General features: G+C 40.1%; 1 protein-coding gene across 5 annotated transcripts in view; it reads left to right on the forward strand.

Moving 5' to 3' along the window:
• Positions 1-12,696, forward strand: part of CNOT2 (CCR4-NOT transcription complex subunit 2) — an 89,729-nt gene that overhangs the window by 39,305 nt on the left and 37,728 nt on the right. For all 5 annotated transcript variants that reach the window (XM_020786000.3, XM_020786002.3, XM_078376921.1 and 2 more), the window contains one exon: positions 12,228-12,350. In XM_020786000.3, the coding sequence (XP_020641659.2) occupies positions 12,228-12,350 (123 nt within the window). The remainder of the gene's footprint in view (positions 1-12,227; positions 12,351-12,696) is intronic.

Raw genomic sequence — 12,696 nt, forward strand, 5'->3', positions numbered from 1 at the left:
AATTCCAAGTTGTTACAGCCACCCTTCTCAGAGGTTTCTAGATGAAATAGAAGTAGTATATGAATGTCTCTTTGTCTGGGAGTAGTCTGGGACCATGCAGCTTGCTCAGGCACACATGGGTTGGTGCTTTTGAGAGGCACAATGTGGAATTAACTGTGGACCCTTGATTCTGGTGTTCTGACTCGTGAAACTATCCAGCCGGCCATGGCAAAACAAAACTTGTTACCATCTCAGCATTATCCAGTTGTCCACGTAGCCTTGTGCACTGTTCTTAAATAATTTGGAGATGAAAATAGCTGTCTCTTATTTCTGCCAACTTGTTTGGAGTTGGAAGAGATATCCAGTTTTAAAGATTCTCTGAAAAATGGAGAAATCAAAGCAAAACATTAAAATATTACATTAGTCATTAATCAGCTTTAAAAGCTCTTATTAAATAACATGTTGAAAAGGGGACGGTGATATTTAGATAACTTCATTACCCTTGTGAGCTGCTGCCTAAATAAAAACCGTGCTTAAAAACCTACACTGTTGGGGGTTTATTTAAATTTGTAATCCTTTTGGATTATTGTTAGCTACCCAGAGTAGACTTTTGTCTAAATGGGTGGGATATAAATTAAATAACTAAATAAATTCTCACCACTAACGATGTCAATTTCTGTCAGTTGAAATTGTCCACTTATATCCAACTTAAAGCAAGTCTCTTGGCGTGGATGGATGGATGGATGGATGGATGGATGGATGGATGGATGGATGGATGGATGGATGGATGGATGGATGGATGGATGGATGGATGGATGGATGGATGGATGGATGGATGGATGGATGGATGGATGGATGGATGGATGGATGGATGGATGGATGGATGGATGGATGGATGGATGGATGGATGGATGGATGGATGGATAAGATCTACTGATCTTTTTGCTGACTGGAAAGTCCCATGTGTAGTGATGAGGGATCACACTGCTTGCATACAGGTGGTGATCTCTACTGAGAGATCCTTCTACCTGCACAGTGTCAGTACTTGTACAAGTAGCACCGTCTGCTGTCACTGTACTTCTGGGGCCTTTTGCTCTCTAAAAGTTCAGTAGGATACTAGCCAAGGCCATTATTCAAAAGATCTTGGAAATCTGTAACAGCTTTATCTTTGAGTTACTGATAAACACATGTTACAGGTACATTTAATGAAAGCTTGAAATCAAGGTTCCCTCTAAGGTGTGGGCCTGCACCTATGTGACTCTACCCATCTCCACGTAGTGTTCCTCCTCCTCCGTGCACCAACAGTGATTGTTTTCAGCTCCTTTGATTCTGGTTGTGATGGAACCCCACCCAGTGGGGCTGAAAATTAGCAGAAATGTTGATTGATATCCAAGAGCAAATACTGATTTTGCATTGGCATTCAGTGGGCTGTGATAACAGATGTTTACATTTACTGCCAGCCAGTACTTTGAGACCGAATAGACAGCTTTTAGTGTATCAATTCATAAATCATAGAATAAAGGAGTTGGAAGGAGCCTATAAGACCATCGAGTCCAACCCCCTGCTCAGTGTAGGAACCCAAATCAAAGTATGTCTGACAGTTGATTGTCTAATTTTCTCTTGAATGCCTCCAACATTGGAATGCTCACCACCTCCAGGGTAGCTGGCTCCATTGTTGTATTGCTCTGCTCTTATGAATTTGTTCCACATTGTTAGCACCTTTCTTAAGGTGTGTTGTCCAGAACTGTCAAGATGAGGTCAAACCAGTGCTGAATAAAGGGCAACTGCATTGTTTTCAAGATGCTTCCAAAGTGGCCTCTTCATAATCTGCTCCAGAATTTTCCCTGTGATTGATGTCTAGCTGTATGATTTCCCAGTTTCCTCCCACCCCCCCTTTTAAAAGACAGGGATAATGTTAGCTTTCCACCATGATTTTATCTGGCACTTCACCCATCTTACATAATTACAAGAAATAATAGACAGTGATTCTCAGCATTCTTCATCCAGTTCCTTCAGTACTCTTGGATGCATTATATCCAGCTCTGGAGATTTGAACATGTTCAAAATAATAAGGTATTATTTGACTATTTATTTATCAATCTCAGGTTGCAATCCTGTCTCCTTCACTTGTACTTCACATTTGCTAGAAGGGTTATAAACGATCTTTTGGGGAAAGACCAAGCTAAAGTAGGAATTGAGCACTTCTGCCTACAATTACCTACAGAATACGAGGGGGGAGGTGTTTTGGAGTACAAAGAAAGTTTCCCCAAGATGCATTGTGCCTGGCGATTTGTAGCTCCACTATCATTCCTATTGCAGCCCGCGTTTTGGTTTACGAATACTTCGCTTTAATTAAGTCCCGTAGAACGTTTTAAATTCGTAAACTGAGATACCACTGTATGTCTTTAGGCTTTCCTTTCAAAGAAACTCCCACCCATCTTGGACTACTGTTCCAATAAAGCTTTCTTGCTCTGTGACCTTATTTACCATTGATTTGACTTTTAAAAAATTGGCTTTCCTAAAATCCATCATATACGTGCTGCTACATTCTGCTTTTGTTCCTTTGAAATCAAGAACTCAAGGAGAACTTATTAATCTTTTAGTTTCCCATTACTACTACATCGTATCTGTTTGAAATTCTTGCAGTTTGTCTTTCAAATATTTCATCCACATATTCTCCTTGATTGGGTGTTGATAGTAGATTCCAGTTGCCATGTTCCTTTTGTTTTTCACACTAGTTATATTAATCCAGGTGCTCTTGATGGGATATTCAAGCTCATCCTCCAGTATTTCTGTGCAGGAGTATGTATTTTTGATACATACTACTACTCCACTTCCACTTTTATTCTTTCTGTTCTTCTTTATTAATTTATATCCTTTAATTGCTGTATTCTAGTCATGGGAGTCATACCACCAAGTTTCAGTAATCTCTATCAAATCATATTTATCCTCCTGAAGTAAGATTTCCAGCATTCACACCAGAACAAAGAACATGAGAGACACTTCAGACTAAAACAACCGGAAAAATCGGCAATAGCTAAAGATGCCCTAAAGCAAGCTGGACATGAAATTCTATTTCAAAATACTGAAGTACTGGACAACACCAATCATTATGTTAGACTGCACAGGGAAGCCATTGAAATCCTCAAATGCCAGCAAAGCTTCAACAAAAAAGTTTTAAACTCAACAAAGCTTGGCTCCCAGCACTAAAAAATACAGCCTGCTAAAGGTCAATGAACTCTACTCAGCCACAAGGACCAGTGATCACTTCACACAAAAGACCAGCTAATGGCACCCATCAATCAGAGTGACAGATCATCTCTCCCCCTTATCTCAACAATACACCCACAATAAATACATGCTGATCACCATAATCACCCAATCTCCTGAAAAGTACAGAAGCTGTTCCCACAGCTATAAATACTCAACTATCCAACAAACTGCAACAGAGCACAGACAGAGTTCTGACTCCTGTCCTCTGAACTTGCCGGCCTGGTGAAACTTTAGGAAAAAAACGGCCAGACAGTCCGGAAAACCCACAACAATCATTTCCAGTTCTTCTTGTTTTCCATAACCTTAGCATTTGTATATAGACACTAGAGATAGTGTGATTTGTGCTTTCCTTTCCTTTGTATATTCTAATTACAATTATTGTTGGGCCCCATTAAAGCTCCTCATTCTGTTCCTCTCATTGTGCATAACCCTTCATTTTTTTTTTACTTCTGAGCTTATATCTCCCTCCCTTCTCCAATTCAGTTAAAAAACTACCTGATGGTTCTTTATCCTTTGACCAAACACATTCTTTCCAGTCTTTCCTTGTGAGGTGCAACCCATCCCTTGCCAGCAGTCTTATCTTCCAGGAAGCATGGCCTATGGTCCCAAAATCCAAATCCCTCATGTTGGCATCACCTTTGGAGTGAGTCCTGGAGTATTTTTCCTTTCCCTTTCTATTCCTCTTCTGAGTACTTGTAGGATGGATGAGAAGAGTATCTGGGTCCCAAAGTCCTTGAGATTCCTTCTGATTTGATTCCTTTGTAGTTCCTCTTGGATCTTGGCTGAGTCATTTTTCCCATGTGGAAGAAAGGGATATGCACCCATGAGTTTTATGAGTGATGGAAATCCTTCTGTCACATTTCTCATCCGTACTCAGGGAGACAGCATACCTGGCAGGTCCATGGATCTTCCTGGAATATTTCAGTTTCAGTCCCATTCAGTAGGGAGCCCTCCTAGTACAACTCTTCTCCTTTTTGTAGGGCATGGGTTCAATGGCTTTGCTTGGCTGAGTTTCAGCATCTTTCATGCCCTCCTGCAGGGTCTCCTGCATGTCTTTCTCTGCATGCTATCTGCCAGACTCTTCTTCAAGAATCTGAAAGCTTTTTTTGCAGTTCCACTGGCAAAGAGTGTATTCTCATTCTTTTGCTCCTAATTGTGCCTCTTTTCCATGGTGCTTCCTTCACTATGTTTGTTCTCTCTTCAGCATTTTCCTCTCCTTTGCCTTGCTGTTCTTCTGTGTGGCTACTGCTACTCAAGATTTCTGTTTATGTTCTCTTATCACTTTAAGTGTGGGCACTCACTGCTCTGGTTCTTTAACCTTTTGTTCCAACAGTGCTACTAGTTTGCACATGCTGTGTTGTTCTCAGGCACAAACTTACTTACTTACTTACTTACTTACTTACTTACTTACTTACTTACTTACTTACTTACTTACTTACTTACAGTACTTACAGTACTTACAGTACTTACAGTACTTACAGTACTTACTTATTTTTATACTGCCTTTCTCCTTAAAATGACCCAAGGTAGCTTGATAAAGACAAACACTGCACACATTTTGTAGGTCATCACCAATGAAGTGTCTCTTCCCTCACAAATCCCTGTTACCATTGTATTTTTGTTTGTTTGTTTATGAGTGTCCTTTCCTTTGTCTTAGCTGTTTTGAGAGAAGCTGGGAAGATCCACTAATATATAATTATATCCAGAAATCAAAAATATTGTTAGAGGCTTCCACTTTCAAACTGTAAGCAGTCCCTCGTCTCTTGCTCCCTGGAGTCTGTCTCAGTTTTACTCCTCTGTTGTGCTCTGTTGTTGTTGTTGTTGTTGCTGTTGTTGTTTAGTCATTAAGTCATGTCTGACTCTTTGTGACCCTATGGACCAGAGTACACCAGACCCTCCTGTCTTCCACTGCCTCCCGGAATTTGGTCAAATTCATGTTGCAATTTCCCAAAGTCGGTGTTTTCCAAGGAGTCTTCTCTTTTCACGAGATGGCCAAAGTATTGGAGCCTCAGCTTCAGGATCTGTCCTTCCAGTGAGCACTCAGGGTTGATTTCCTTAAGAACAGATAGGTTTGATCTCCTTGTATTCCAGGGGACTTTCAAGAGTCTCCTCCAGCACTACAGTTAAAAAGCATCAGTTCTTTGGTGGTCAGCATTCTTTATGGTCCAGCTCTCACTTCCATTTAACACTACTGGAAAAACCATAGCTTAGACCTTTTTGGGCAAGGTGATGTCTCTGCTTTTTAATATGCTGTCTAGGTTTGTCATTGCTTTCCTCCCAAGGAGCAGGTGTCTTTTAATTTCATGGCTGCTGTCACCATTTGCAGTGATCATGGAGCCCAAGAAGCTAAAATCTGTCACTGCCTCTTCCCCTTCTGTTTGCCAGGAGGTGACAGGACCAGTGGCCATGATCTTAGTTTGTTTTTTATGTTGAGCTTCAGACTTTTTTTTGCTCTCTTCTCATTCACCCTCATTAAGAGGTTCTTTAATTCTTCCTCACTTTCTGCCATCAGTGGTAGTATCATCTGCATATTTGAAGTTGTTGATATTTCTTCTGGCAATCTTAATTCCGGTTTGGGATTCATCCAGTCCAGCCTTCCGCATGATGTATTCTGCATATAAGTTAAATAAGCAGGGGGACAATATACAGCGTTGTCGTACTCCTTTCCCAATTTTGAACCAATCAGTTGTTCCGTATCCAGTTCTAACTGTTGCTTCCTGTCCCACATATAGATTTCTCAGGAGATAGATAAGCTGGTCAGGCACTCCCATTTCTTTAAGAACGTGCCATTGCTTGTTGTGGTCCACACAGTCAAGGGCTTTTGTGTAGTCGATGAAGCAGAAGTAGATATTTTTCTGGAACTCTCTGGCTTTCTCCATAATCCAGCGCATGTTAGCAATTTGGTCTCTAGTTCCTCTGCCCTTTCGGAATCCAGCTTGTACTTCTGGGACTTCTTGGTCCACATACTGCTGAAGCCTACCTTTTAGGGTTTTGAGCATAACCTTGCTAGCATGTGAAATGAGTGCAATTGTACGGTAGTTGGAGCATTCTTTGGCACTGCCCTTCTTTGTGCTCTATTAGGAGTCAGCAAATGGAACAGGAGAGTCACTTTTAAATTATTAGAAGAAAGAAGTTGACCTAAAGCAGTAATGTTATGGGAGGCCCTTCTTGCAGCGGAAAGGATTTAAGAGCAGTTTTAAAAAAAACGGTTCTTCTTTAATAAGCTTTTCATGAATATACTAAAGCAATGCTTATAGCTTAATGATCTCCAAGTATATCTTGCAGCACTAAGTACCAGGAACAAAACAGATTCCTTGACAAATAAAGAAGCTAATGTCTTCCAAGATTTCAGCAGTCAGCAACCTTCAAGTTGTGCCCAAAAGGAAACTTAGAACTGAGACTCCTTATTCAAGTCTGAAACAGAACTTAAAATATATGCTTTAATGATAAGTTTGAAAAATGCAAAGAATTGAACTCGTATTCTGTAGGTAATTGTAGTTTATGTAATACAGATATGGGAGGCTGTCCTTGCCAAAGAAAATTGCGAGATGACTTACAGATTATGTACTTGGAATGACAATGAAATAGGTAGAGATAAAACATGTTTTAGAAATCTATCTTTTAAAATATAGATCAGCTTCAGACTTGAATTAATCCAGTTATATTTATTTTACTCAAATACTAACAGATATTATAGACCATCTATCTAAATCATAATTGCTGTGTACTAGAAACCTTGGTGAATGTAAAGTGTCTGAGAAAGTATCCTGGGATCTATTACATCATTTTAGGAGAGTACACATTATGTACCCACCACATCCTATTCATATCAGCAGTGCTTTTGGAACCCAGTGGCATCAAATCTATTTGCCCCAGTTCAAAGAGTAACTTGATAAATTGGCTGGTTTTAGTTTTAAATATCAGGGTGGAAGTTTCAGGCTCATGAATAAACACATTAGATGCTATCTACATACAAAATGATTGTATATTCTGGTTAATTTGCTACCTTTGATAGCACTGACATATGGCTCTTAGACTAAAATAAAGAAAGGGAATAAGGGACATCAGGAGTCCTGGGTTTAATTCCCCACTTGGCCATGGAAACACACTGGGGTGAGTGTAACTGATAAAACCACTTCCACACTTATCTGGAAAGCTCTGTTAGAGTCGCTATAAATCTGTTCCAACTAGATGGCACATAGCAACAACAACAGAAGAATGACATTTTGTATGAATACTACTGAGATTTCAAATAACTATGTAGGTTCTTTCTCCTCTTCCTATGCAGTCTGATGTTCTTGGAAGTGTCATCCAGAGGAAATTACATTTTTACTCTGTGGGTACAGGCATCAATGATGCTTCCTCCTGAGTACAGTTAATGACAGATGACAATTCCTCCTACATTGTAAATTTAACAGGTTTTTTGGGGGGGGCATTTTTCTTGTTTTCTCAGCCTTCACCACATGCAAGACACTTAATGTGGTGGACTGTTCCTCTTCATCTTGTTAGGAGCAGGTGCCTTCAATAATTTCTCCTCTCATCCTCACTTTGCTCAGCCCAAGTAAAAGAAGAGATACATCCCTTAGTCTGCTACATGCTGCATTCCATTTTGTAGGTGATAATTATATTCTCAAGATTTGTGCAGTGGGGTATGCCAGCTAAAAATCACTAGTTAAATATATGGGGGGATGTATTAAATGATTTTGTGTAAAATTGAAGCTAATACTGAATTAAATATAGTTGGTGATTGGTTACAAAAGAAGTGGACCTAATATGGACATCACATGTATGATTGTGTTTTCGGGCCATCTGGAGGTTGCGGTTCTACAATACTAGAGATATGTAGCTACTTTGGTAAAGTGTTAAGAATGCCTTGACTGAGGAAAGCATTCAAGAGGATTCATTTTTGCCCATCAGCAGAGTATATATAAATAGTTTACAAGGTTGTTATCAGGGCACATAGATAATGTAATACTTCAGACATACTTGTTCTTTATCGTATTTGTTAGTGGCTAAATAACCTTGGTTCTCTAGATGGCAGTTGAACAATTTAAAACAATTAAAGCATAAAATCTGTAAACTACAATAAAAATGCAAAAAAAAAAAATTAACCACACAGAAATCAGAACCAAAACAAACAAAAATTGCACAGAATAGTATTTTTCCTTCATGGATTGCTGCCTTGTCGTGGCGAAGGGGCTTGAGTAACTCAGAGAAGCTATGGGCTATGCCATGCAGGGACACCCAAGACGGACAGGCCATAGTGGAGAGTTCCGACTAAACGCAATCCACCTGGAGTAGGAAATGGCAATGCCACTCCAGTATCTTTGCCAAGAATGCTCCATGATCAGAAACAAAAGGCTAAAAGATATGACGCTGGAAGATGGGCCCCTCAGGTCGAAAGGCATCCAACATGCTACTGAGGAAGAGCGGAGGACAAGTACAAGTAGCTCCAGAGCGAATGAAGTGCCAAAGCCGAAAGGACACTCAGCTGTGGACGTGCCTGGAAGTGAAAGGAAAGTCCAATGCTGGAAAGAAAAATACTGCATAGGAACCTGGAATGTAAGATCTATGAACCTTGGGAAGCTGGAGGTGGTCAAACAGGAGATGGCAAGAATAAACATCGACATCCTGGGCATCAGTGAACTAAAATGGACAGGAATGGGCGAATTCAATTCAGATGATTATCATATCTACTATTGTGGGCAAGAATCCTGTAGAAGGAATGGAGTAGCCTTCAAAGTCAACAAAAGAGTGGAAAAAGCTGTAATGGGATACAATCTCAAAAATGATAGAATGATTTCAGTACAAATCCAAGGCAGACCTTTCAACATCACAATAATCCAAGTTTATGCACCAACCAGCATTGCTGAGGAGACTGAAATTGAACAATTTTATGAAGATTTACAACACCTTCTAGAACTGACACTAAAGAAAGATTTTCTTCTCATTCTAGGGGACTGGAATGCTAAAGTAGGGAGCCAAGAGATAAAAGGAACAACAGGGAAGTTTGGCCTGGGAGTTCAGAACGAAGCAGGGCAAAGGCTAATAGAGTTTTGTCAAGAGAACAAGCTGGTCATCACAAACACTCTTTTCCAACAACACGAGGTGACTCTATACATGGAAATCACCAGATGGGCAATATCGAAATCAGATTGATTATATTCTCTGCAGCCAAAGATGGAGAAGCTCTATACAGTCAGCAAAAACAAGACCTGGAGCTGACTGCGGCTCTGATCATCAGCTTCTCATAGCAAAATTCAAGCTTAAACTGAAGAGAGTAGGAAAAACCACTGGGCTACTCAGGTATAATCTAAACCAAATCCCTTATGAATACACAGTGGAAGTAAAGAACAGATTTAAGGAACTCTCTTTGGTGGACAGAGTGCCTGAAGAACTTTGGATAGAGGCTTGTAACATTGTACAGGAGGCAGCAACAAAAAGCATCCCAAAGAAAAGGAAATGCAAGAAAGCAAAGTGGCTGTCCAACGAGGCCTTAGAAATAGCAGAGAGGAGAAGGGAAACAAAATGCAAGGGAGATAGGGAAAGCTACAGAAACTTGAATGCAGACTTCCAAAGAATAGCAAGGAGAGACAAGAGGGCCTTCTTAAATGAACAATGCAAAGAAATAGAGGAAAATAACATAAAAGGAAAAGCCAGAGATCTCTTCAGGAAAATTGGAGGTATTAGAGGAACATTTTGTGCAAAGATGAACATGATAAAGGACAAAAATGGGAGGGACCTAACAGAAGCAGAAGACATTAAGAAGAGGTGGCAAGAATACACAGAGGAATTATATCAGAAAGATTTGGATATCCCGGACAACCCAGACAATGTAGTTGCTGACCTTGAGCCAAACATCCTGGAGAGTGAGGTCAAGTGGGCCTTAGAAAGCCTGGCTAACAACAAGGCCAGTGGAGGTGATGATATTCCAGTGGAACTATTTAAAAACTTGAAAGATGATGCTGTTAAGGTTCTACATTCAATATGCCAGCAAGTTGGATAACTCAGCAGTGGCCAGAGGATTGGAAAAGATCAGTCTACATCCCAATCCCAAAGAAAGGCAGTGCCAAAGAATGCTCCAACTACCGTACAGTTGCACTCATTTCACACGCTAGCAAGGTTATGCTCAAAATCCTACAAGGTAGGCTTCAGCAGTATGTGGACCGAGAACTCCCAGAAGTACAAGCTGGATTCCGAAAGGGCAAAGGAACTCGAGACCAAATTGCTAACATGCGCTGGATTATGGAGAAAGCCAGAGAGTTCCAGAAAAATATCTACTTCTGCTTCATCGACTACACAAAAGCCCTTGACTGTGTGGACCACAACAAGCAATGGCACATTCTTAAAGAAATGGGAGTGCCTGACCAGCTTATCTATCTCCTGAGAAATCTATATGTGGGACAGGAAGCAACAGTTAGAACTGGATATGGAACAACTGATTGGTTCAAAATTGGGAAAAGAGTGCGACAAGGCTGTATATTGTCCCCTGGCCTATTTAACTTATATGCAGAATACATCATGCGGAAGGCTGGACTGGAGGAATCCCAAGCCGGAATTAAGATTGCCGGAACAACCTCCGATATGCAGATGATACTACCACTGATGGCAGAAAGTGAGGAGGAATTAAAGAACCTTGCAATGAGGGTGAAAGAGGAGAGTGGAAAAAACGGCCTGAAACTCAACATCAGAAAAACTAAGATCATGGCCACTGGTCCCATCACCTCCTGGGAAATAGAAGGGGAAGATATGGAGGTATTGACAGATTTTACTTTCTTGGGCTCCATGATCACTGCAGATGGAGACAGCAGCCATGAAATTAAAAGACAACTGCTTCTTGGGAGGAAAGCAATGACAAACCTTGACAGCATCTTAAAAAGCAGAGACATCACCTTGCCAACAAAAGTCTGAATAGTCAAAGCTATGGTTTTCCCTGTCGTGATGTATGGAAGTGAGAGCTGGACCATAAAGAAAGCAGACCGCCGAAGAATTGATACCTTTGAATTGTGGTGCTGGAGGAGGCTCCTGAAAGTCCCCTGGAATGCAAGGAGAACAAACCTATCAATTCTAAAGGAAATCAACCCTGAGTGCTCACTGGAAGGACAGATCCTGAAGCTGAGGCTCCAGTACTTTGGCCATCTCATGAGAAGAGAAGACTCCCTGAAAAGACCCTGATGTTGGGAAAGTGTGAGGGCAAGAGGAGAAGGGGACGACAGAGGATGAGATGGCTGGACAGTGTCTGCGAAGCAACCAACATGAAATTGACACAACTACGGGAGGCAGTGGAAGATAGGAGGGCCTGTCGTGCTCTGGTCCATGGGGCCAAGGAGAGTCGGACACAACTAAATGACGACAACGAGTATTTTTCCTAAGTGTTACATAACTTTTTAAAGTAGATATACAGAGCTGCAAATCGCTGTTTAAACTTGCAATTATGGAATTGGGTTGCAGTCATATTGTGAATTTTTAAGAGAAACCATATATACATTGAATTTAGCTATTCTCCCATAGTGGAGAATGAGCAGTTTTTAAATAAAATAGTGTTAGCAGGTTATACTAAACTGAATTGGTACTAAGTACAGAAGTCTTAGTATTGTGAATTTCCCTTACCTCTCTTTCTTTCCCCATCTCATACTCTGAAGTGTGACGTTAAGGAGATTTCTGCTTCCATCTTCATTTTATGTTTGAAACTGGAATTCAAGTTAATCGTACCTTTGGTTAGAGAAATGTGGCAGGATAATAAACAGCAGTTGGACTGTTTTCTTAACACTGCATAGTTTATACATGCTCAGACACAGCAACTGTGATTAGATTAAAGTGAGGAGATTGAGCCCAAGGCTTGTTCCCATAATGCTAAAATATACCTTTTAACCAGAGTAAGTCTTAAAATTATTTTTAAAACAGGGAAATGCTTTGATATTATTTCTCGTCCAAAATAACTGTACAGATAATAATGCTATATTCTTTTTATCTAGGTGACAAACAGCATGTTTGGTGCTTCAAGAAAGAAGTTTGTAGAGGGGGTCGACAGCGACTACCACGATGAAAATATGTACTACAGCCAGTCTTCGATGTTCCCACATCGATCAGAAAAAGATGTAAGTTTTTGTGACCACTAAAACCTTTTTTAAAACTGGCTAGAAACATGCAATTTTTAAAAATCCAGAATATGGAACTAAAGTTGTGTCTAATTTTCAAGGCTTTTTCATATATTTGTAATGTAATGAAAGGACCATGTTGCATGTGTGTGTGTGTGTGTGTGTGTATGTTTAATGATTTTACTCTTTTAAATATACTTTATAGATGACGATTCAATTTTTTTCATGTTTAATAACTTTTTAATGGTATACGTTTATTTTGTTTTAATTTTAATTTAATTTTACTTTAATGATCTGTGAGCTGCCTTCAGTCCACCATTGAGTAGAAAGGTGGCATACATGTGCA

The sequence above is a fragment of the Pogona vitticeps genome, chromosome 5 (genome assembly GCF_051106095.1).
Source record: "Pogona vitticeps strain Pit_001003342236 chromosome 5, PviZW2.1, whole genome shotgun sequence".
Lineage (NCBI taxonomy): Eukaryota > Metazoa > Chordata > Lepidosauria > Squamata > Agamidae > Pogona > Pogona vitticeps.